The sequence below is a fragment of the Neopsephotus bourkii genome, unplaced genomic scaffold (assembly GCF_033783945.1).
Source record: "Neopsephotus bourkii isolate Nb327-2 ecotype Australia unplaced genomic scaffold, CSIRO-AGI_Nbou_v1 NB_1820, whole genome shotgun sequence".
NCBI classification, from domain to species: Eukaryota; Metazoa; Chordata; class Aves; order Psittaciformes; family Psittacidae; genus Neopsephotus; species Neopsephotus bourkii.
Window position 1 is genome coordinate 3,885,048 of NW_026902293.1, and position 26,178 is coordinate 3,911,225.

The 26,178-nt window shown below is 38.2% G+C and overlaps 1 protein-coding gene across 8 annotated transcripts in view; it reads left to right on the plus strand.

Moving 5' to 3' along the window:
• The window catches only part of CHD7 (chromodomain helicase DNA binding protein 7), a 136,049-nt gene that overhangs the window by 81,984 nt on the left and 27,887 nt on the right, over positions 1–26,178 (plus strand). For all 8 annotated transcript variants that reach the window (XM_061342815.1, XM_061342818.1, XM_061342817.1 and 5 more), the window contains 10 exons: positions 3,406–3,543; positions 4,615–4,680; positions 9,934–9,989; positions 11,401–11,515; positions 13,322–13,405; positions 14,332–14,469; positions 14,566–14,687; positions 15,175–15,418; positions 22,722–22,898; positions 24,186–24,329. In XM_061342815.1, the coding sequence (XP_061198799.1) occupies positions 3,406–3,543; positions 4,615–4,680; positions 9,934–9,989; positions 11,401–11,515; positions 13,322–13,405; positions 14,332–14,469; positions 14,566–14,687; positions 15,175–15,418; positions 22,722–22,898; positions 24,186–24,329 (1,284 nt within the window). The remainder of the gene's footprint in view (positions 1–3,405; positions 3,544–4,614; positions 4,681–9,933; positions 9,990–11,400; positions 11,516–13,321; positions 13,406–14,331; positions 14,470–14,565; positions 14,688–15,174; positions 15,419–22,721; positions 22,899–24,185; positions 24,330–26,178) is intronic.

The following is a 26,178-nucleotide window of genomic DNA, read 5'->3' on the forward strand; positions in this document are numbered from 1 at the left end:
TCAGTGTAGCCTTTGACAATTCAGATGCATAAAACGATAGTTCTCATGGTCTTTTTACAGATATACAGGTATTCAGGTATTTTCAGTGTTGTTTTAAAATGGCATACCAGGAAGGTGAGAATTGGAAATCACTGTGGTGAATATTTTACTAAAAGAAATATTCCTTATCAGAATTTTGCCCCATAGTCTCACTACCTGCTGGTCTGTGTGCAGTACTGCTGAGTTTTCAAGTGTTTTGTCACTGTTGCAGTTATGGTGCTGAATTTTCTGTTCTGTAGATTTAACATACCACTACAAAGTCTTGCTTGTAACCTTTATGTTTCTTCTTGCATTGGCTTTGCAAACTTTCTGAAATCAAGAAGCAGAATGTCAGAAACATGTGTATCAAGGGCTTGTAACTACACTGCTTTCATGGGTGAAGGGCCTTTTTGCAGGAATGCCAGTCATTGGCTAAAATTGATAATTTCCTCATGTCCACTGCACACCTTTCTGTCCAAACCTTATTTTTTGTAAAGAAAATCTGGAAATAGAAAAAGCATACATGACAACTTTTATGTGTTCTGTCATTAGCCGTGTTAAGAAGTTCCTGGCTTGCTTCTGCTGTCAGTGTTCAGAGTGAGCATTAAAATTAAGAATTCCCTCTTGAAAGGGTACAGATAAATTGAGATGGGGAAAGTATGAGACTCCTAAATAGCATTACGGAAATCCATTGTATTTGTCTGTTGCACGTCAGGTTGTGGATGTTTTGCTTCTGATTAGGAGAGGTGTTGAGTCTGATGATCACTTTAAGAATGGTCAAAGCAGCCTGGTGAAGAGGTTGGCAAGCAATGGTGTCCTGACACAAGCATGAATTATGCCTTCCATCTTGCTATATTCCAGAAGCATGTAGAGTATAACGAAATGTGAGCAAAAGCAGCAGCAGAAGAGTGTTATTTCTGATCCATGCAAACCATTTATTTTGTATTAGAAAAGCTGATAATTGAAGAATTAGGTTTTCTGTCCTGTGCCCCAGATCTCTCTCAGCCTGATTAATGGTGCTGGTGAAAGATGCAGAAGAAACTTTTCGAGCTGATGTTTTTTTGGGTTAATTTGCAGACGATGATGACCTCTGCACATATCAGTATATATGCATGTTTTCCTTGTTTTCAGTTTAGTGTGACAAAACTTCCTCTTCATGAAACTCAGCTGGGTGATAAACTTTACATTAGTTTTGGGGTTTTTTTCCTTCTTTTTTATAAATACAAATGTTAGGGTATTTGCATAATTTTTTAATTAATCGTAAAAAAAAAAAAGATATTTCAGGGTTTTTTTTGTCATCTTAATAGTCTCTCACTGTGCATGTTATCCTGCACCCATACTTCTTTGCATAAACTTAGGGAAAGGTTGCAACCACATATGCCAGGACAGCTAGAATTAATAAACTTCTTATGCATTTCTTAGCTGAGATTGATTATTATGCAGTGGTCTGAAACACCGCTGCACAAGGGGTAATGGGTTTAAACTTAAGCAGGGGAGATTTAGGTTAGACACAAAGAAGGAATTCTTTACTGTGAGAGTGGTGAGTCACTGGAACAGGATCTGCAAGGAAGTTGTGGATGCTTCGTCCCTGGCAGTGTTCAAGGCTTGGCTGGATGATGGGGCTTTGGGCAGCCTGGTCTAGTGTCAGCTGCCCCTGCCTATGGCAGGGGGGTGGAATTGTATGATCTTAAGGTCCTTTCCAACCCAAACCACTCTATGATTCTATTCTTAGCTTTAAATACTAAGTTTTCTGTATTATGTAGTAAAGCACAAAGTGATGAATTGTTATCTTTAGAGAGGAAAAACTTACTTTTGGTGTTACCATACAGATTTTTTTATATTCTATTGTCAAGCCTATAACTCACCTTTCTACCTATACATCAGTTAATGAGTAAAAGATAATCTGATACAGGTAAACATATGCACAGTGTCTGATAACAGTTCATAATAATTGTAGAGCTTCTTGTGGATGTCAGAGGAACCAGGAAGCTAACCAAGTCAATAAAATTAAATAGAGAACTACCATTATGTTTTAGGTATCCTTTCTATTAGGGAAACAGAAGGTGAGATTTTTTTTGGCTCCAAAATGAAACATGTGATGGCCTATTGAGCCAAAAGAGAATTTGGTTTTTTTTCCCATCAGTGTTTATGGAAAGGAGAGTATATTTGCCACGTGGTATTTATTTTCATTTATAAAAGTACTGTTCCACTTGTGTGGGAACCCCCTGTAAGTTACTGTGTTCAGGGTAGAAGCCACATCACCATTGTTTAAAAGGTTGATGTACACTTAACCTTTGCTCAAAATTTTCATTTTTATTTAATTTCTAATTTTGTGAAGTGCATCAGATATTTGTGCTTTTAAAAATACGATTAACTATCTAAAAGTAAATATTTGACTTTGTCTATGTACATTGAGAGACCCAGGTGCATAGATCTTTTAAACAAGCTACAAAAGTATTTGCGTGTACGAGTGTAAGATGTGTGTTAGGCTGGGAAAGGTGTAAATAGTATATCAATTCATAAAGATGTTTTTTAACAGTTGATATTCAACATATTTTTTAATATATACATCAGTCCATTGAGATATTTGATGCTTAGTTGACAGCTTCCTTCAACAGCATATGCTCTTTGCTTTTCAAGATACATAACCTGACACATAGACTGTCCCAGAATTTGAATTTTATTGTTGCAGAAAATGATGTCTGGCACTGAGCATCAAATTGCAAATTCTGTCAAATGCACACTTGCGTATTTACAGATTGCTTTCTGCAGTTTCTCTGAAGCTTTCTCTCATCCTGGAGGTGAAGGTATGGGGACAACAGTGACCATGTTTTCAAGTTAGGGTGGTTCAAGTTTTTCATTCTCCTGTATTAGTTTGGAGTCTTTTCCCATGCTGTGCTGCATGGTATCTTTCTGGATGGTGCTTGTTCAGTGGAGTGAGGAAATTGTATTTCATTGTATTTCCCCTACAAGATAATCTGGGTACAACCAGGTGGATGGGGAGAGCAAGACAGTGCGTTGTCACTGCTTAGCAACACTGGGCCATGCTGCGGAAGGGTGGTGTTCGGTTCCTGCATTGGCCATCTGTCAAAGTTTGTCCTAGATGTGAATTCAGAGGAGCAATGTCTTGGGATTTAATTGCTTTCTGATATAATCTTTCTAATTTTCTAATGTGGTTTTAATAATGCTGAAAGATTAAAAAAAATTAAAGAATAGCTGGCAGACAAAGTCAGTAGTGTCTTGATGCTGTTGTTTCTACCAGGGTGCTGTAAAATAATAGCATTTGCTGCACACTAGTGTGTTTAAGAAGCACAAACAAGTGTTCTCAGTTATTCCACTGGTTGCCAGTTTTGTTTGTCATGAAAAATATCAATGCTTTCTATTTAGAAGCGACGCTCCAGCAGGCAGGTGAAGAGGAAGCGTTACACAGAAGACCTGGAGTTCAAGATTTCAGATGAGGAGGCTGATGATGCTGATGCTGCTGGAAGAGACTCTCCTTCAAACACTTCTCAGTCAGAGCAACAGGTCAGACACGAACAAACTGTAAAAGTAGCTGAAACTGCAGCATTCATTGTTCAAATATGGGTCCTTTTCCTGAGTGATACTCATCCATAGCTGGCACAGTGTGCCTGGAAGGCATTAGCTCTTAGCGTTCTTAAAGAGTATATTAATTTATGACTTTGTTTACAAGCTGATGATACGTAGTTTGATGCAGTTCTTTGAAATTAATCATCTTTCTCTAAAGGAAACCTAAACTGGGCTGCTAGGAATCTTGAATTTACTTCTATGGATTCAGTGGTCTGGCTTCTCTGACTTTAATAAACCACTCAAGCTTGTCCCCTGCTGCTAGGCACCATAAGAACCCCCTTATGAAATTACTGCCTTGTAGTACCCAGCAGGGTACGCTTTATTCTCTGTGCAATGTAAATGATGGATAAAATAGTTTGAATAAAATGAGGGGTAATAATGCAGGAATGACTGTTGTAACAATCTCATTGTTTTGTAGTGCTTTTTCAAAGAACTACTTCATTTAACTGATGACCTATTGGAGAATATATGCGTGTTCTTTGGTATTTCATTTGGCAATTTGTTAAGCCCTGTGAAATACTCTTGTGATCTCTCTCGTTAATTGCGCCTTACCAAAAGGAGAATTTGGTAGGTTTGCCTGCAGTTAGAGTAAGAAATGTAATACAGAATTGCAGGCAATTTTGATACCTATTGTATGAGCACTTACACAGCCAACTAGTTTTTGAACATCATTTAATATTTAGACTGTATGGTGCTGAAAGTGTGTGTTATTTTAAGAGAGGTGAACAGTCCCCATGTGATTATATCTGTGTATCTGTGCATGTCAGCCTTTCGGAGAAAGCTAGAGTTGGGTTAGCTCTTAAAAATAGGCTTTAACAAGTGTCTTTCGCTCCTTTACTGCGATATTACATCTACCTGAATCCTCTAAGTTCTTGTGCGAGGGGGAATAAGCCCTCCTGCATATTAAATGCCTGTTGCAAAAAAATTCTTTGAATTTCTAAGAATGAAGAAAGTCTTTAAGTAACAAAGATGAGCTCCCATAACTCTTGTATGGTATTTATGGTGTAGGAATCTGCTGATGCTGAAGGCCCTGTTGTGGAGAAAATCATGAGCAGCCGTTCAGTCAAGAAAAAGGTAAACCAAACTAAATGCCTTTCCCTGCATGTGTTTAAACAGGCTAAGCATATTTCTGCTGAAATCTCTATAAAGTTCTTAAAATACCCCAGATAGATACTCTGAATTCAAAAGCTATTTAATTTAATATAGGTAATTCCAGGAAAGCGTCCTTTGATGGTATTTAAAATACTTTTGGATTGACATATATAAAGCTAATTACTTGTTTAGTCTTTTACTCTTTGCTTGCATTTTTTCCAGATGAGAATTTTCAGTTTTGCAAATATATCTATACAGTCAGAGTTGCGTTTCATGGGAGTTTGATGAGTGAGAGCTCTACTGCATATTAAGTTTCTGCCTTTTCTAGTAAAGAAAAATCCTTCTAGTAAAGAAAAATAGAAGTTGTGCTTAGCAGCTGAAACGTGAACAATATTGCATATACAGGTGGTCAGTAGATTCCTTATCACTGTGCTAAGTAGTGAAAGAAGTATGGTTTTATTTCTGCCCTGGTTGCTAGTTATGTTCTTGTTTTGCTTCTCAACTTGATTGGCCTTTGCACTTGCAAACTATTAAAGCTCTGAATAGGAAGTAGAAAAGAGCTTCTTGTAAAAAAGGCATTATGATATTTTATAGACTATTTGTGCAGCTCATTCTCTGACTTGTACTGCAGTTGGACAGGAAACTGGTTAACATAGATACGGTACTGATGTTGATCGTAGTTAGCCACAATACTTCATTTCCTCAAAGTGTTATTTTTTTTAATTGGAAGAGGAGGGAAAGTTGCTTCTTTAGTTTTGTGGTGTTTAGGAGGGCTTTTGGGGGGGGGCATGGGGGGTGTATTGGTGTTTTATTACTACTGTCATAACATCATTTACAGCTTTGGAAACTTAAATTCATGCAATGTCATGACTAGCTGTGATTGAATTTGACCTGTTCTTGCACCTTTCACAGCACAGAACTTCTAGGGCTTTTTCTGTAGTCTAGAGCTATATTTTGTATTTCAAAACATAGGCTTATTTTTCAGTTAAACTTGGTGTAATGTAAACTCAGTAATTAGTTGTCCTGATGGTCTGCTAGGTGGGAGAAGGGAATGTGGTCTTTTCATAAATGTCTTTACACTGGAAGCTGGTTTTCACCAATTATTTTTCTCTTCTTCCTTTCCCCTGCAAACAAAGGTGTGATTACTCATGGGGAGTGTGTATTTTGCTGCAGTTTGTGGAAAGTGGTTGGTCTGCTGCCTACATGTCTTTGATTGCAAGCTCTGCTGGAGGCAAGCTCTATTTTGAGCTGTTTCTTTAATGTTTTTTATGGATTGTATTTGCAGGTTTGAGGGGTGTCTCTTCTTTTCCTGCTCTTCTCCCCAACCCTCCTCTCCAAAATAAAAATGGATATCAGGGTGTTAATATTTAACATCTGAAGCATCCAACTGTGTTTTTATTAAAGGTCTTTTACACTCTTACTAACGTCATCAAAACCCTGGTTGTTAGATTACTAATCAAAGTAAATTGCTGTGATCAGGACTGGTCTGTAAAATAAACATGAGGAAAGGCTTCACCAGGAAACCTTTCAGTGGATTAGGTTGTAACAAAGATGTTGCATTTGAGTAAAGGACATCAGATAATGAATACGCTTTTCTTATCGTGAAATTATGCTGGTTTTCTCAGAAATAGCCCTAGTCTAGTTTTGGATGTAGCAGATAGGATACAGCACTGTGCTTGCTTGCAACCATTTCTGAAGTGTACAGAATAAGGGGTAGAAATTACTTTAATTCATGTTTGAAGTGTAAGAGACAATGTCTTTCCTCGTTGCTTTTAATACAGAATTTTGAATTCTGTTGAATACTCTTCCCTCTTGCAGAAAGTGTTAAATAACATATATTGCTCTTTCCAAACCATCACTGTCCTGATGTCCTCAGTTTACATGTGGAAATTCCTAATTTTTCTAATTATTTTCTTGGCCAACTTCGGACTCCTTTGAATTTCTGCTCCTTAACATTAAAAAGGAATGTCTATAACCAAACATGCTGTTCAGCAAAAGTTAGCACATATTACAGAAAGATGTAGAGTATGTAGAGCATTATACCTGCATGTTACACATCTGAATTTCTCTTCCTGTCTACCCATACACCGTTAAAATTAGATCTAGATGAACTTGTATACAAACCATAGAATCATAGAATGGTTTAGGTTGGAAAGGACCTTAAGATCATCTAGCTCCAGCCCATATGCCATGGCCAGGGATGCCTTGCTCTAAACTGTGTCACCCAAGGCTCTGTCCAGTCTGGCCTTGAACATTGGCAGGGATGGAGCATTCACAGCTTAACTGGGGAACCTATTCCAGTGCCTCACCACCCTCACAGTAAAGAACTTCTTCCTTATATCTAACCTGAACTCCCCTGTCTAAGTTTGAGCCTGTTACCCTTGCTCTATCGCTACAGTCCCTGATGAAGATTCCCTCTCCAGCATCCTTGTAGGCCCCCCTTCAGATACTGGAAGGCTGCTATGAGGTCTCCATGCAGCTTCTCTTCTCCAGGCTGAACAGCCCCAGTTTTCTCAGCCTGTCTTCAAATGCTGGTATTTCACCCACAGACTGATTAGTTTACAGTCTAGTGCTGCGTATCAGTTGAGGTTATTAGCTTTTTGTATGTTGCTTTGCATCTGTAATTAATGTGTTCTGCCTTCTATTTTTCTAGCAGTTGATATTTCTGGGGTTTTTGCTCTGTGTTTTAAGCTTGCTGTTGCCTGTGCATGTAAGTGGCGTGCTCAAATAACTTTTGCATTAGCAGGTATTACTGTATCACTTCTGTGTCCACGGCAGTGCAAGATTGTGTGCTCTTTTAAGTATTTGCTTGAAGGGAGGGATCATTTGAACCTTCAGTTATTTGCAGAGACTGTGGATCAGATTGTCAGTTATGGTTGCACTTGGGCAGTGACAAGTTGAAGTGTCCTGCATTGCCCAAGTCTGCCATGCACTATTTTAGGATGTTTACATAATAAGTTTTGGAGAAATTTTACATATATTTCCTATCTCACCTTTTTACCTGCTTAGTGTCAGTGTCTGTGTAGTGGGTATTAGACGGTGGTGTCAAAGGCCATACGCATCTGTCTCATATATCCTGAACTGATGTATTGTTAAGCCCTATTTGAGTGCTGGTGATTGTAACTTGATTAGATTATCCTTTTTTTCTGGTGACAATTGTGAATGCCAGAGTAAGATTTTATAAAGACTTTTTTGAGAATTACTTTGTATTTAGGTGAATCTTTGATGCACAGTGCATGCTTATAGACCGTATAATAACACAGACCAGTTATTACCCATCAGACAATACAAAAGTACGTTTTACTCATGAGGGTTACAGGATTTATCAAGATTTACATTGTAAATTATTATTAAGTTGGCAGTTGACAGAAAATACACTTGACTGAAATGCTCTTGAGGGGATCTAAATTGGCTAATATGAAACCTTTGTATAAAGGTGTTTAACCATGTTGTCATTGTAAGATTGATGTATCTCAAAGGATTCTGATTTAAAACTAATCAAAGAGACTTGGCCATAATACATTTCAGAAAATAAAAAAGCTAATGCCTTAAGATTAGGGCTGACTTTGTTAAAGAGTGGGATTGCCTCAGGCTAGCTAGGAGATTCAGATAATGGGTTCTCCTATTTCCTAATACTTTTTTTAATACAGTTTGACCTCTAAATGTGAATACCTTATTGAGAAATACTCCCTTTTAAATCTTTTATTTGTAAAAAAGTTCCGATTATCTTAAAACTCCTCCTTTTGACAGTAGCTTTGTAAGTGACAGAGAAGCTTCTTGTCTGCTTAGGGTTAGGGGATAGTTTATCTTCTTAAACAGAGGATTCAGGAAGATCAAGAAGTATGCCGGGAGAGCCATCTCTTCCATTTCTTCAGAGAGAGCTAGGTGGAAGCTGGTGTTGCCCTTCCAGAAAGGAGCACAAGCAGACTGTACTGGAGTGACACAGACACTGAAATGATAAAATCCCTTGCTAGCCTGGAAGAGAAGAAATACTATGGAAATCAGGGATTAGGAACGCATTAACTTTTTCTTTACTCCGCTAGAACAGAGTTTAATGCAGCTGCTTGTTTTACTCTTTTGAGAGAGAATGGCTATAATATAACAAATAAAACAAATACTGTTGTTTTATTCTTTTGAGAGAGAATGGCAATTCAGTCTCTAGTTTCAGAGTAGTATCTCTTATTTATATTTTTTTATTTCTTTATATAAAAAGGATGGAGGGTGGGGGCTTACACAGGGGTGAAGAGTTTTATCTGTTTAGCACTACATACAGTTATTTATTACAGATGATGTTATCCCTGATGACGTCTGTAAAGCAGAAAATCCTCTTCTATTTAAAATTGTTCAAAGTTCATTAGCAAACACAAACCGTTAATGTTGTGACATAAACTGAATTCTAAATGTGTTCCTGGTGCACTGTCCTTAGTTTGTCCTGTGGCTGGGTTCAGGATTAATTCAACAAAGTATTACATGCCATATGTTATGCAATACTTTGGCACTAGGGATGAGTTAAGGGTAGTCTCAACCCTTAGCAGTGAATGCCCTTGGTTTTGCTGGTTTATATCACAACTTTAACCTTGCTTTAAATGTAGTTTTTGGGTGTTAATTTAATTTGGCTGCTCTGTATGTGAGACATCTTGCCTGAGTGAATTTAATTGCACCATTGAGTAAAACTAAAGCCATGAACACTGATGCACTAAAATTCTAGCAGAGGTATAAGGTTTAGTTTTATATGGCTTCTTGTTTGGAGTTATTAACTATATGGAGGAATAAACCCCCTTTAAAATTCTTTTTTAAAACATTACAAAACCCACAATGTAAAGTTGCCATGAGCCAGCCAAAAATAATACATATGGCATTCAGGAGTGCAGTTGCTAATTGGCTGCTGCCTGAGAAAATGGTACACTTGGCTTCTACTTAACACTGTGGGTTTGGCAGAAAGCCAGGTTTGGGGTGAGATTGTGAATGAAGCTGCATGTGGTTAGGGAGGAGTTCAAATGATTCATGTCTTGGAAGTTGTAGTAAGCAGTGCAGTATGTACTTGGGTAAGCTGCTGGAGGAAACTCCTCGCCCATGGCCTCTCCCCACAAAGGCTTTCCTACACCTCTATGTGAGGACTGTATTCTGTAATCAGTTTTTTTTTGTAGTCAGACCATATTTCAGTCAGTTTTAATCACTAGCTGAATTAAGCTGTGTAGTGGTTTGATTCACGTTTCAACAATTCTTTTCTTGTAGATGGAGAATGGAGAGGAGGTAGAAGTAGAGGAATTCTATGTAAAGTACAAAAACTTGTAAGTAAAGTTACAGGTTTCATTACTGTCTTCTAAGTTCATGTAACTTCCTAATGCTTTTTAGTAACTATTTTTCATAGTGATCTATTATTATTCAACTTTAAACATTTCTAATATTTAATACGAAAGAGTGGCAAATAAATAGGGTAATCCTTGCATTGGTGGTACTGGGTTTGATAATGTCCTCCTAATTCATATTCTCTCCAGAATGAAATTAGGTAAAATTCCTCAGCTATTGAAAAACTTAAGGCTTATTATGCATGCAGCACATACATATGAATACGTGTAACTAACTGCAGCCATAAAGTATTGTGTGTGCATACTCAAAAATAATTAACATTGTTTCAAAAGCAAGATATGTGTGCAACAAAATGTCCAAGGTAACAAGCTAGATGGCTTCCAGTATTCTAGCAGATAGCTGCCCCTCCGTAAGTGGGACATAATAGTGGTGAGAACAGCATGTTGTTTCACTTCTGGGCTCCGAAACTGCAGTGCAGTCAGGATTTAAAATAAGATACTTCACAGCTGGATAAGATCAGTTTTCTTTTGGAAAAATAGTATATCTTGTTTAATGTTAGCAAATTTTCCATCCAAGACACAGATATGTTTAAAGTGAGTTTCTTGCAGCTAACTGCAGATAGACTTCACTTTAAATATGATGCCACCTTTGTGCCTTTTGCACTGTATGGATTATTGCATGATGCTTAATAGCTTAATTATGCCTTTTTTTTCTTTTTTTTTTTAAGCTTTATTACATGGACATGTAATTTTTGTATTAACTCTTCATGTCTTAGACTTCTTAGCAATATAACTTCTGACAGACTCTAAATTTATAACATGGGACTAGTCATTTTGGCAAACATGTTGTTCTCTGTGTTTTCTTAAAGATGAATTATTACCATGGAACTACATTTAAAAAGGGTTTTCTTTTATTCAGTGTTAAAATTGACCCATATGTAACTTTTAATTACAATGCTGTTCTCACAAAAAGCCAGTATATCATATATATACATCTTAGTGTATAAAATATTTGAGTTTTTTCATTAACATCTAAAAACCGTACTCTTTGCTACAATATGATTTCAGATAATGACATTGATGATAAATGTCTTGTATAATAATTATGTTTTGAGTATGCCCAGTAAAAATCATCTTAGCTTTGTGTCAAACACTGGGTGTATGGGGTATGTATTTAAATTGTGGGTGGGAGTTGTTTTTATTTATTGACAACATTCGCCATCAGTAAGTATACTTCTCATAAAGATGATTTGTTAATAACATGTATGATGAAGAAGATAGAGTCCAGTTTTCCAAGCATGGCACTACAATGTGCTGGAACTATACTAGTGGCATGCATAAAGGATGTAACAGAAGCATAGTTTTGAGTAAGATTTTCTGTTTCATCTTCTAGTTCTTACCTTCATTGTCAGTGGGCATCTGTGGAAGAGCTGGACAAAGACAAGAGAATTCAGCAGAAGATAAAGCGGTTTAAGGCAAAACAGGGCCAGAACAAATTCCTTTCAGAAGTATGATTTGTTTGTTTCTCTCTTTCTCTCTCTTTCTCTCTCTTTCTCTCTTTCTCTCTTTCTCTCTCTTTCTCTCTCTTTCTCTCTTTCTCTCTCTTTCTCTCTCTTTCTCTCTCTTTCTCTCTCTTTCTCTCTCTTTCTCTCTCTTTCTCTCTCTTTCTCTCTCTTTCTCTCTCTCTCTCTTTCTCTCTCTTTCTCTCTCTCTCTCTCTCTCTCTTTCTCTCTTTCTCTCTTTCTCTCTCTCTCTCTCTCTTTCTCTCTTTCTCTCTTTCTCTCTTTCTCTCTTTCTCTCTTTCTCTCTTTCTCTCTTTCTCTCTTTCTCTCTCTCTTTCTCTCTTTCTCTCTTTCTCTCTTTCTCTCTTTCTCTCTTTCTCTCTTTCTCTCTTTCTCTCTTTCTCTCTTTCTCTCTTTCTCTCTTTCTCTCTTTCTCTCTTTCTCTTTTGTTCTCTCTTTCTCTCTTTTTCTCTCTCTTTCTCTCTCCCTCTTTCAATATTCTTATGAATTTTTGCTCTGTATAGAAGCAGAAGATTTTTAATGGCTGTGTGATGTATCAGTAGCATTTATTCTGGTATAAAGTATAACCATTCTTGATCCAAGTCTTGCAGGTTTATGAATCTCAAGTGATCTGTCCTGACTGTATACTTTTCATTGTATTTTTTTTTCCTTAAAGTGAGTTGGGTTTTGCTCAGTAAGCATGGCTCTTACTGAATCAGTAACAGCTCTCTTTTCTCAGGAGCTGATTATGCCAGAAAAATGCATCACATTTTTCTGTGTTATGGACTGCTGCTCACTAGGGATTCTAAGCTTTTTATCATCAATTTAATTTCACTTAGAGCCATAAGCAGTAGTGTGGCAGGGGTCCTGTCAATAAAAGACTAGATCTGCTGCTTTGTCTCTGGAAGCTTTCCTTCCAGTAAAATGTGGTGTTTTGAGGAAAAAGCCTAACACAACAGGTTCATGTGCTACTGTATTTGTTTATTTATATTTACTATGTAGTTCGAGCTGAACAAAACCTGTAAATTGTAAACTTCCGTGTTTTCTAGGTAAGGATGCCTGGAATCCCTTCTTATTTCTGTATTTGTTTTTAAAATCTGTTTCCAAATGGGTACAACTTATAGTAAATACTTGGAATTTGCTCTTGTTTTAGAAAAAGCTGTCAAAATGTACATAGTCTTTTAGTACTCTTGCCTGCCTTTTCTATTGAAGAGGATCTTTAAAGTATAAAAAGAAGCACAACACTTTAGTACACAAGAGAATCGTGTAAGTTGTTGAAGGGAGAAGACAGAACATAACAAGTCATGATTTTTTTTGAGACACTGTGTATGCATGCAGTGTTTTCTATGTTTTTTGAAATAATAGTCTTTGAATCTTGCTTATAAAGCAGTTAGACGGTTCCTGTAGTTAAAATAATCCAAAGGCACTTAGTGTACAAGGCTCTAATTTCTTTATTGCAAGCTGTAGTTTTCAAGAATGCTAAATGCATTGCATGCCATAAGCCCTTTCGATTGCTCATTAGTGAATTGTAATTTCACACTTCATTTAAAATATTCTTAAACATTCTCTCACAGTAAAAGGTTTCACACAGTAATTAAGAGGCCCAGTTAACAAAGTCTGAGAAGTCTGATTCCCTCACGGGGAATGATCTTGCTGAATTGTAGCATTTCAATTAACATGTTGAAGTTTGCCAAATATAAATTCTATGTCACCGTGACCCAAAATATTATTGCCTGGTGAAATATATAATCATTTTTCCTCTCAGGAAGGGCTAATAGAGATATCTTTCCTAATTTTTGCCTCCTTCAACAGATTGATGATGAGCTTTTTAATCCGGATTATGTCGAAGTTGATCGAATCCTGGATTTTTCACGTAGCACAGATGATAACGGAGAGGTAAATAAAACTTCTAGCGCAGCTGTAGACATATGGTCATTATGGTTAGATTTTTTTTGTTTAGAAATGTGAATATATTGGAACACTTAAGAAGCCACCAGGGTATATGTGTGTAGAAAACAGACATGTTTGAGAAAACACTGGCTAGTACAGCAGTTTCCTTAAAATAGAAGGGATTAAGTGAGAATTCTAAACTTACGTCACCTATATTTGAAAACTGACAAAACAACCCACCACACCATCACCACCAAAATCCTCTAATATATAGGTCTAAGGTGGTACTTAATACTGTAGTAATATGATTGTATGTGCAGGTAATACAGCATTTAAATGAAAATTGCAAGAATCTTAGCTCAGTGTCATAGTATATTAGACATTGTTTGGACTACCTGTGGCAGAAGAGGTCCTGAATTCAATATTTCTTACTTTTTAATGACTTGTTCTGCAGATCAAGATCACTTTGTCTCACAGCAGATTCTTCTTTAGCCATTGTCGAATAGAAGGCTTTACTGACAGCGTTTCCATAATGCTCTGTCAATGAATGGTGGTGGTTGGGTTGCCTGCTGGGAAGATTCTGATGACACTTGTAAGAAAAAACAGTTGATTGTTGAAATATGTGGTAAACACAGAAATTGTAACAGTTGGAAAATGAATATTGATTTACTTACAAATTTTTATTCTAGCCTTAGCAATTTCAGTTGTAGTGTTGTACTTTCGTTGGTTGTAAGTGTGCATTCCCTGTGTTCTGATCTTACTTTGTTAGGTTGTCAAGGTGTCAGCCTGCTGTTTTCTTATCCTTTTGGCTGATTCAGACATTCAGGTCTGGTAAAGCTGTTTGAATTTTATCTAGCCTGCAGGTCTCCTGTCAAAATGGTTACACTTCTGTTCTTTCTAAATTGTGATCTTATTTTTTTGTCTTAACAAAGCCTGTAACACATTATCTGGTGAAATGGTGTTCACTTCCTTATGAAGACAGCACTTGGGAGCTCAAGCAAGACATTGACCAAGCTAAGATTGAAGAATTTGAGAAACTGATGTCTAGGGAGCCAGAAACGGAGCGTGTGGTAAGAATTGGCTCAGTATAGAGGTTTTTATTTGAAAATAGTAAAGTAATGTGGTCTTTCAGAAACCACTAATGGGATTTGCTGTATTTGAAACAGGAGCGACCTCCTGCTGATGACTGGAAGAAATCGGAGAGTTCCAGGGAGTATAAAAACAATAACAAACTCAGGGAATACCAGTTGGAGGGAGTAAACTGGCTTCTTTTCAATTGGTACAACACGTACGTAAAATACTGCTTACTGCTGAATTCTGCTTTGGTAAAGCTTGGAAACAATTGCAAACAATCCTCTTTTTGAAACAATAACCTTATAAAGTAATCTTCTAAAGTGAGGGTTTAGAATTATTTACATATCTCATTTTTTGCTGTAGGGTTGATACAAAAATTAATTTTGGGTGGATAACATAATCTTGTATTAAACATAAATGTCAGATTCTTCTTGTAAATGCTTTTGCTTGTGTATGTGTTCATGCACACCCTTGGTGCCCCTTTCCCATGTGAATTTGAGAGGTACATAAAATGGATATATCCATGCTTATTGTGTCACAAATTATAACATCTATTTAAAATGCAAGAAGATTATGATGTCTTTTCAGTGTAAACTTGCTATTCTAAAAAGTTTCTGTTTTAGTCAGTTTAGCTCCTTACAGTTTTTCTATGTTTTAAGTTACAAAGAAATCATTCAGACTGGTTTTATTATTGTTTTCAGACGAAACTGCATTTTAGCAGATGAAATGGGGTTGGGAAAGACTATCCAGTCCATTACGTTTCTCTATGAGATATATTTGAAAGGAATCCATGGTCCTTTCTTGGTTATTGCACCGTTGTCCACAATTCCCAACTGGGAAAGGGAGTTTCGCACCTGGACAGAATTGAATGTGGTTGTGTATCATGGGAGTCAAGCAAGCCGGCGGACCATTCAGTTGTATGAAATGTATTTCAAAGATCCACAGGTAAAAGTTCTTCTTTTTTCTTTTCTTCTTTGTTGTGTGTGCCTTACTGTTGTTTATTAATCTAAGCACTGATTGGGTTTGTTGTACTGATATAGTAGGCTTTACCTAATAGTGAATTAATAAGGGGAGTACTTTTTGTTAGTAGCCAAGAGATAGGCTGGAAACAGAAGGGGGACCAAGAATTGTTGGTGCAACTCTTGTTCAGGATTTCATTGTTTCATGCAAGGTTTTTATTGTTTCGCATTCCTGAGGAGAGCTGACATAAAGGATTCTCGATGGAGAAACTATTGTAGTTGGAACTAAGAAGTAAAAAACAATCTTTGCCTACCATTTCAGGAAAAGACTAGCTTGCAGAAATTAAACTTGTTGATGTTTCTTTTTCAAGTTTTATGTATCATATGTATTTTGAATCTGTGTTACTGTGCTTGGGTTGACTAGTTCTTTTGAGAGAAGGAAAGCAGGCACAGAAAAAATTTGGGGTAGAACTATTTGGAAAACTAGCTATAAAGAGCAGAGTCTCTGCACTTGCATGCATGGCTTTACCAAAGGTAATTAAACAGGATTGTGGGAAAATAATGCATGTATATTGAATGTTGTTTCAAATCAGCATAATCCTCATCACTTAAATTTGATATATTATGGAGTGTTATTTCCAGCTGAGCTTAAAGAAGTGATAGTGGTGAATTTATACTTTCAGATTTTCTGTAAAGGATTTGATTTTATGCTGCTGGATATTTTGATTAATAAACTAGTATGATATAAAATCAATATGGCACACATTAAGTGGATTTAAAACTGGCTAACTGATATTTCTTGATGTAATTGTAAATGAGAAATGATTTGCATTTCCAGCTTAGTTCTTAAGGGATTGGTTCATGTCCATGAGCTATATAACACTTTTATCAATGACCTGAAAGAAAACATAAAATCATTACTGTGGAAGTTTTCAAATGACACAAAGATGGGGAGAGTGGTAAATAATTAAGACAGTTTGCAGATACAGAGTAAGCTGTGTTACTTAATAAATTGGATCCAAGCTAACAACACTCAGAATAGCTAAATATAGGGCTATTTGTGGAAGAGGAGTAGAGGAGAGCTTGGTTCTGGGAAGGCTGTAAGACAAATGTAGATCCCTTCATGTCATGACACATGATGACCAGTTAAACATGAGCTTGTACTGTGAGACTGTTGTTATAGTGCAAGTGTGTAGGAGGAAAGGAATCTTTATTAAAGAGTAGAAAAGTCACAGCATTCTTCTCTTTGTCAGTAATGGGGTGGTAGTCCAGTTCTGCCTAGTACTCACTTCTGGTCCACAGTGTTGAAAAACTGGAGTCTTGGAGCAAAGGTAGGGGGGAGGTTCCTGGATAGAAAACATGCTATTACAGGGAAAGAACTAATTAAAAACTCTTTTCAAGGCGATGACTGGGCCACAACTTGACATGCCATTAAGGCAAACAGACTATATACTTATATATAGTAGAAAAAACACATAGTAATTTATAGTAGTTGAAAGTTACATCTGTTTGGCCTAGAAAATAACCATTTTCCCAGGAATTTATCAGAGAAACTTTCAAATCAAAATCATATATGCTATTGTTAAATAAGATTGATTTGAGTAACAGTTGCTACACTGAGGTCTAATGACTGTTATTCCTTAGGATAATAATCACAGTTAGCTTCTTGCTTAGATGTATGATACACAAATAAACTAGAATGGATTTGTACTTCTGGTTTTAAAACTATTTCTTACCAGAGATGGATATGTGATACCAAATTTGAAAATTTGGGTTTATACAAATACTGTCTCTACTGAAATGTTTTCTTGGGTTAAAAGCTGTATTTGTTCATTATTTAGGTGGTGCTTGTTCTCAGCATGTTCTTTCCCTTAGAATGCAGCAGCTAGGTAGCATGAAACCTGAAGGGAGGTAATCAGAAAAATCCCACTTACTGTGCAGATTTAGTGTTATTTTGGCAACATCATTTCACTGATCTAAAGGTACCTAAAAGGATCTAAGGCAAGAAGCCACAGAAAGTTTTGTTCCCCCTGTTGCTGTAGTCTTAACTTGCCTCTTGCAATGACCGTGTCTATCATTTGACCCCATAGTGAGTAATGATAAAGCACTGATAGCACAGAGAAATGAATCATTTTCTGCTAGCTTTGCTCCCTAAACTGCCTTAAGAGGAGAATCAGGCAATTGTCATGGTTGGGGAGAAATGGAGTGAAATCCTTTTGGTGGCAGGTAGCTTAGATGTGTCATGAAATCACCTTCTGTGTTCCATTCTTTTTAAGACTGTGTGAGCTGTGTAACACATGGTAGAAACTAAATTATGGGGGGGGGAAAGTCTCTTCATGTTCTGACAAAAAGAATCTCCATGTAGTGCTCAGTCTGGCATCCTCTAAAGTACTATCAGCTGGTGTACAATGGGGGAAGAGAAAGAAGGCTGGCTTTGCCATTATCATTTCTTACCAAACACCTCAACCCAGACGTCAGCATCTTAGGCTTTTTAGGCCTCAGTGTGGAAAAAGGCCTCTCAAGCTGAGCTGATTCTTAAAGGCAGTTGAAAACTGAGGAAGTCTGAGTGGCTTTGAAGGGCCGTAATAAGAGATAGCATGTGTAAGGAGCGCCTGCCCCATCTGCAGTGGTGTTTTGTCAGAGTCAAAGCCAGTAACCAGAGTCAGGTTGTTGTGAAAAGCTAACAGTAACAAAATACATTTCTGCAGTGCTGTGACTTCAGTGCTAACCACTTCCAGAGAATATTCCCTGATATCCCTTCCTGCCCTATTGCTTGTGAGGGTCATATAGGGAAGCCTGTTCTGAACGTTCTTGTGCCATATAACTGAAAGGAACTTCTGGGGGTCTTTGTTGGTTGGAATATCAAGTAAGCCAGTTGCTTTTCTGTAGTGTTCTACCTCTAAGAAAGAGTTCTATTCTAACATCAGGAAAACTGTATATGTCAAATAAAACTAATGACGGAGCCCTGCAAAATACTTGAGTTGTTTGTGAGGGAAATTTTCCTTTGCAGTGTAAAGAAGACTAAAAAGAGAACCCTCCTGACTCACATGTAGAAACAGAACACCTTGTCCTTGTTTGATTTCAGATCAGTTCTTTTCATGTTCAGGACTTTTTCTGGCTTACCTGATTCATTCCTTTTTGGGCTCAGTCGGTGTTGGCTTAGAGTATTTTCCTGCCTCTATGGTTTTCCACCTTGCTGAGAAGCTACTGAGTTGGGAACACGTCATCAGCATAGGATTACCTCAGATTTATGTAACAGATGGTTAGTATGCAGCAGTTTAAGGCCATATTTCACCACTAGGTACTGTGTCTTTCACCAAAGATTACGTCAAATTCCATTTTACAAAGTCACTGTGACTTAGTTTTCCAGAAACCTTCTGGCTATAGTTGGTTATTGTGCACATTTCTTGCATCTGTTCTCTTACTCCTCGAAGTGGAGCCTGAGGTTGCTGGGAAAAGACCATAATAATCTTTCACAGTTCCTGGTGGTGGAATGTGCATCTTTTTAGAAGTCCTTCTTCCACACATCCAGTTGATCTTCTCAGTTTGTATCTGCTAAGACGTAATACCTCAAAACATAACCTGTTATATTAATATGAAATTGTTGTACCTTGTGGCTATCTCTGTTGATTGAGTTGCTTCCAGAACAGAATAGGAAACTGCTACCAATTAGGAAGATTGATTTCCTGAAATGGATGAACTTCCCTGAGTAAATGGATATAAATTCCTGTGTTTCTAACATGAGAGAGCTTCATTTGAATGCCACACTGAAACAGGATAAATTGTTTCCTAGTTGGCTACGAATTCACCTATGACAATGCTGTAGGTCACTTTCCTGAGAGCTTCTGCATTCAGATTTCTCAAATGTGACATGCATAGGATTATTTAGGGTTCTTTCTCATACTTCCCCAAGTTTGGGAGACCTGAAACTGAAGAAAAAATCATTCACCAGCTAAAGCTCTTGGAGATCTCATGGAACTTTCTGCTTGATTTACTGTTGTGTTCTTCAGTACAACATTTGACTATCTTTCAAATAATGTGAGCTCTTGTGGCAAGACTGCTATGCATATTTTAATCTGAGATTTAGACAGCTCCAAGTATATAATCAAGGGTCCATCTTACAATTTTTGCTTCAACTGGATGCACTGCTTTATGCCGTGATAATTTTTGAAGAGCATTACTTGCCCTACTGTCACTAGGTTGCTCATGGAAGAGTTTTCCACTACTTGGAGAGAATCTCCTGAGCTGCATTCTTGTATTTTCAGTGATACCTGGCTCATTAAGAGGTTACAGCATTTGCTGGCTATTTAAGTTGTCCACTTAGTGTATCTCCGTCTGCTGTTTGTTAGGTAATGAATTTTTTCTCCTTAAGAAGACAAATGTTTCTGGACTGCCACAAGAAAGCACTGTTGAACAGGTCATTACTCCCTCTGAAACACTCTTGATGTGCACTGTCAGATTGAATGCTGAGTTCAGGGTATCAGGTTTCCAATCATTTTACGGAGTCAGTAGCCAGTTCTGATCCCCACAGTTTTGAGAGGATTATATGCAGGTCATTTGTAAAAGGATTCAGACTTGCACGTTTGAAGAAAGAAATGGTTACCTTACAGTAAAATACATGTTTCTTTTGAAAGGTATTCAATACACCACCCATGACACAGTCCTGCTTTGAAAACGTAGATGGCTTTGAAGTTGTGTGAGGACCATCCTTAGTGAGAGTCTGTTTCTGTGCAGACCTGGTGACACCAGAGATACCAAGTTATATTTTTCTTTGAACAGTGTTGGGAAGAAAGATAGCATAATGTCAGAAAGATGTTTATTCCATAATCTTCAGTAAAGTTTATTTAGGGTAGGGTTTATTTGCAGCAGTCTTAGTATCAGCCATGAAAATAAGACTCTCAAGTAATGAAATAGTGCGAATGGTGCCAGACATCAAGTAAATCGTCCTGTTGCACATTTGTTAACACAAATTAACACAAATACCAAGAAAACATATGCGGAGATGTCAACTGGGGAAAAAAACTTACTGTTTGTTTTGAGCAAAATCATAGAATCATAGAATAGTTAGGGTTGGAAAGGACCTTAAGATCATCAAGTTCCAACCCCCCTGCCATGGGCAGGGACACCTCACACTAAACCGTATCACCCAGGGCTTCATCCAACCTGGCCTTGAACACTGCTAGGGATGGAGCATTCACAACCTCCCTGGGCAGCCCATTCCAGTGCCTCACCAACCCTAACAGGAAAGAATTTCCTTCTTATGTCCAATCTAAACTTCCCGTGTTTAAGTTTTAACCTGTTACCATTTGTCCTGTCACTATAGTCCCTAATGAAGAGTCCATCCCCAGATTCCGTATAGGCCCCCTTCAGATACTGGAAGGCTGCTATGAGGTCTCCACGCAGCCTTCTCGTCTCCAGGCTGAACAGCCCCAACTTTCTCAGCCTATCTTCATACGGGGAATGCTTCAGTCCTCTGTTCATCCTTGTGGCCCTCCTCTGGACTTACTCCAACAGTTCCATGTCCTTTTTATGTTGAGGACACCAGAACTGCACGCATTACTCCAGGTGAGGTCTCACGAGAGCAGAGTACAGGGACAGGATCACCTCCTTCGACCTGCTGCTCCTTTTGATGCAGCCCAGGATACGGTTGGCTTTCTGGTCTACAAGCGCACACTGAAGCCGGCTCATGTTCATTTTCTCATCGACCAGCACCCCCAAGTCCTTCTCCGCAGGGCTGCTCTGAATCTCTTCTCTGCCCAGCTTGTAGCTGTGTCTGGGATTGCTCCAACCCAGGTGTAGGACCTTGCACTTGGCATGGTTAAACTTCATGAGGTTGGCATCAGCCCACCTCACAAGCGTGTCAAGGTCCCTCTGGATGGCATTCCTTCCCTCCAGCGTATCAACCGAACCACACAACTTGGTGTCATCGGCAAACTTGCTGAGAGTGCACTCAATCCCACCGTCCAAGTCAGCAACGAAGATGTTAAACAAGACCGGTCCCAACACCGATCGCTGAGGGACACCACTCGTTACTGGTCTCCAGGTGGGCGTGGAGCCATTGACCACAACTCTCTGTGTGTGGCCATCCAGCCAGTTCTTTATCCACCGAGTGGTCCATCCATCAAATTGATGTCTCTCGAATTTAGAGACAAGGGTGTCGTGTGGGACAGTGTCGAATGCTTTGCACAAGTCCAGGTAGATGACATCAACTGCTCTCCCCCTGTCCATCAGTTCCATAGCCCCATCACAGAAGGCCACCAAATTGGTCAGGCAGGATTTGCCCTTGGTGAAGCCATGCTGGCTGTCACCAAGCACCTTGTTGTTTTTCATGTGCCTTAGCATGCCTTCCAGGAGAATCTGCTCCAAGATTTTGCCAGGCACAGAGGTGAGAGTGACTGGTCTGTAATTCCCCAGGTCATCCATTTTCTCCTTCTTGAAAATGGGGGTTATATTTCCGTTTTTCCAGTCGTCGGGGACTTCACCTGACTGCCATGATTTTTCAAATATGATGGCCAGTGGGTTAGCAACTTCATTTGCCATCTCCTTCAGGACCCGCGGATGGATTTCATCAGGTCCCATGGACTTGTGCATATTCAGGTTTTAGAGATGGTCTCGAACCAGAGCTTCTCCTACAGTGGACCTAAGGTCTTCATTCTTACAGTCTCTGCATCTGCCTTCCAAGACTTGGGTGGTGTGGTCAGATCCTTTGCCAGTGAAGACCGAGGCAAAGAAGTCATTGAGAACCTCAGCCTTCTCCAAATCCTGTGTAGCTAGTTCTCATGAGAGCTTCTGGAGGGGGCCTACGTTTCTCCGTAGTCTGTTTTTTATTTGCTACATACCTGTGTTCTAATAGTCATAAATATGAAGCCTTAATGTACTTACAGCTTAATTGGATTGTTTGGGAGGACTGTTCCATACCTTTGATTTGAAGACAATTCTCTTGACAGAGTTGGAAAAGCTTACTTTGAGTGTTGCAGCAGTGCATTAATGCATCAAGGCGTTATTATAATCCACATGAATTACAACTGAAATACTTGTGTAAGATATTTGTAATGTATATGCAGGGATTTTTGTGGGTCTTTTTACAGGATTAAAAGCATAGCTAACATGAAGCAAGTAGCAAACATTTGTATTCCCTCATTGAGTCAGCAATAGTGACTACGTTTACTTCATTCAGCACCTTGGCCATTGTACTCTTCTGTATTTTTAAAGAATGAATTTTGAAGATGAAACAGATGTACTTGTTTCCGTGCCAGGGACTTTGCTTAAATTTTTGCTGTTTGTTTTAGGGTCGTGTGATAAAGGGATCCTACAAGTTCCATGCCATTATCACAACATTTGAAATGATCTTGACTGACTGCCCAGAGCTGCGCAACATTCCTTGGCGTTGCGTAGTCATCGATGAGGCCCACAGGCTGAAGAACAGGAATTGTAAGCTATTGGAAGGACTCAAGATGATGGATCTGGTCAGTGTGTACATTTATGTTTGCATCTTACATATTTTTATTCCTCCTCGTTTATGGTTTCCTCAAAAAGTAAAATAAGAGGTTTTCTTCTCAACTAAAATCATCGAGTGCTGTTAAGAGTGAGGGAAAGCTTCTGAGAAAGTCTTTAAAATACCTGGAAGCATATCATACCTTCCATTTTTGAGTGCTGATGTTTCATAAGTCTCTTCATTGTTTTAGACCTAGAATTATGTGGATGCTGTTAAGATTAATTTGTCCTTCCCTTTCTCTCTTTTCATGTGACTTACTCTATAGTCACTTCACATAGACAGTTATTTAAAAATATAGCATGGTCAGGTGGTCAGATATGTGTGCAAGAGTTAAACTGCTCTGCATTAATGTCAGCTCCAGAGTTACCTTGTTGTGTGGCCATAAGGATGTTCTTTCAGACTGACGAAGGAAAGAGTGAGTTGGTTTCTGATGCTTACCTAAGTATGCATTACATCATGTGCACAAAATAACTTTTATTATGCACACAGAGAAAAATAAGATGATTCTTTCTCCCTGTTTGCTAAATAATGCTTTTCATGGAGTCTTGAGGTTTAATGAATAAAAGTTCATAAAAATGCTGTATGCACTTTATTTTGCTTGTTATGGTTGCTTAGGGCAAAGCTGAGCCTATAGGCGTGGCTGCATGTGGAGATACAGGACTTCTCATGTCAGTTCTTGTTTTACTTGTAGACTCATGTTTGACCTTCAGCTAGTTGCTTAACCTCTCTGGGCTCCTTCTCTAGCGCAATTTGCAGCTTCTACTCTTGTCTTTGCCATTCATGGTCTGTTGTGTGTAGATGGAAGTAGGACTCTGCTTCAGGTTTCCTGTGTTAGAAACTTGCACACTAGCCCTGAAAAAATTCATGCACTGAGATCTCTTGGAGGTGTTATAAATTGATGGATTTTCACTGGAAAGTGATGGAAGTACACTGGAAGTGATGGGATAAGTTCAGTTGTTATTTTGCTATTTAAAGTTCATTATATTTGTGAAAGGTCTTGGGTGTTGTGGGTCAGTAGAATCTCTTCCTGTATAGGAAGGACTTTCGAAGGTGCATAAGTAATTAAGTATTTTTTTGGGCTGAAGGAAAGCTGGAATACTAGTTAGAAATGTCTTTAAAAGTGCTATACGTAGTTGAGGGTAGGGAGAAGAAGCAAAGATGAGAGATACATACACAGAAAGAAAAGAGAATTTTGTGTGTTACTCCATTGAAAATTAATTTAGATGGATTCCTAGGCAACTCTTTCTTAACCTTTCAGGAGCATAAAGTGCTGCTTACTGGAACCCCTTTGCAAAATACAGTAGAAGAGCTGTTTAGCTTGCTTCACTTCTTGGAACCAGGTCGCTTTCCATCAGAAACCACATTCATGCAAGAATTTGGTGATCTGAAAACAGAAGAACAGGTAAACCTCTCTTGCACAATTTTGTATTTAGATGTTGTGAAATTATCCATTGTATTATATCTGAACTTCATTATTTGCTTTTAGAAATTATAACTATTTACTTTTTGGAAGACCATAGTAGTTTTATCCCTGGTTTTTGTTTTCATTTCGTTAACTTTTCTGCTTTTGACCAAAAGTAATTTGCTGTATCACTGTGGCGGGGGCGGGGTTTGTTTATGGGATCCTTTGTCCATGGGTAATGCAGAAACACGGAAGGCTTCCTCTTGTTGAAATACGGTATTTAAAAATGGGGGTGAGGTGCCTTGTAACGGTTGCTGGAAGAAAATGCTTCTAGAATTCCTTTAAGAGAATTAACTTGTCATCTGACCTTCTTCCTTAAGCATCACTATCAGATTGAGGGGAGTGTCCTCTCTAACTTCTGCGATGTTAACATCTGAGAGTTTTATCAGTGACTTGTATGCAAACAGGAACACATTTGAAACCTAGCTTAGCAAGAGTTAACCAAATGGAGGGAGATTTTTTTGACTCATTCAGAAACAGATTTCTCAAGCTGTCTAATAGAAGGAATGCATAAGTCAATGCAGAATGAAAGACCCTTAGTGCAGCCTGTTTTGGACCTAGAATGTAAAAGCTTCTGATGATCATATATGAAATTTAAATGCCATCTTGTATGCATGAAAGTGTTTTAAAAAGTCAATAGGTAACTTTAACATTAGGACTTACCTTGTCATGGCATCTTAGTTTAGGCACCTTAATTTGACCCTATGATACTCGCACTTCATGGTTACATGCGTTTTGTGTACAACTTTGTGTTGGTTTTGTCTGAAAAATAATCTATGGTATTTCTAAGTTTTGACTGCTTGAATTTGTTAACTTTCTTTCAGAGCAACTCTTTCATAGGGAATAGTCTAGATTACAAAACAGTAATTACAAAATAGATTCCCCAGCCCCTTACCTCCTGGAAAAATAGTATGTCCTGAGGGAATCATAGGATATGTTTGCCCAGATTGTGCAGTCAGATGCATGCCAGTCAGAATGGACTCTGACCTGATTGGAAGTGGGCCAGCTCTGATCCAGGAGCCATGTAGTCCTGTTAATATAATGTTTGAGCTGGAGTTTATATATCTTAACTCTCAATGTAGCTTGTGTCTGGCCAGCTGAAGATGTCATCAGAGCAGAACTGGACATTTTTGAAGCCATACATAGAACTATTACTAAAGTAATGCCATCAGCCATGAGCAGAATTTGAGCCTGGATTGCTTGGGCCAACAAGTTTGGAAGAGCTGCCTCCTCTACTGACACACCATTAGTTGTTTTGGAATTTGGTTTATCTTTCAAGTGATGGGCGAGATTATGTTTTAATAACTTGGGTTTTCTCCTCCATTCCTTGCAATCCCATTCCACCTATTTGAGGAAACGAACATTTCTTCATCCCTCCCCCATTTAGGATGTGTCTTAAAGAATACGCTGCAAAACCTGGAGACACTAAAAATTATCAGTGTGTTACAAAATTCACAGAAAGAAAATGTTTTCATTTTGAGACCAGGCGTCAGTAGTTTCTACTTCAGTGGATGTCAAAATGAGGAAATAAGAAAATCATCAGAAGCAAATACATAAGGGAAAAATAGTATTAAGCATTGTGTCTAGCGGTTAGAAGTTTAATTGTAAACCTTGATCTTGCAGACATTTGCTTATATAGCAGTACTTCAGGTTAGGTCTACATGACTGGTGTGCAATACTGTCCTTGTCTAAAAGGATAGTTATAGGTGAGGTCTGTTTAATAACAGTCACTAAACAAAAGGGTTGCACACTGAAAGTTGACTTCAGAAGTGTATATGTCACTGCGTTA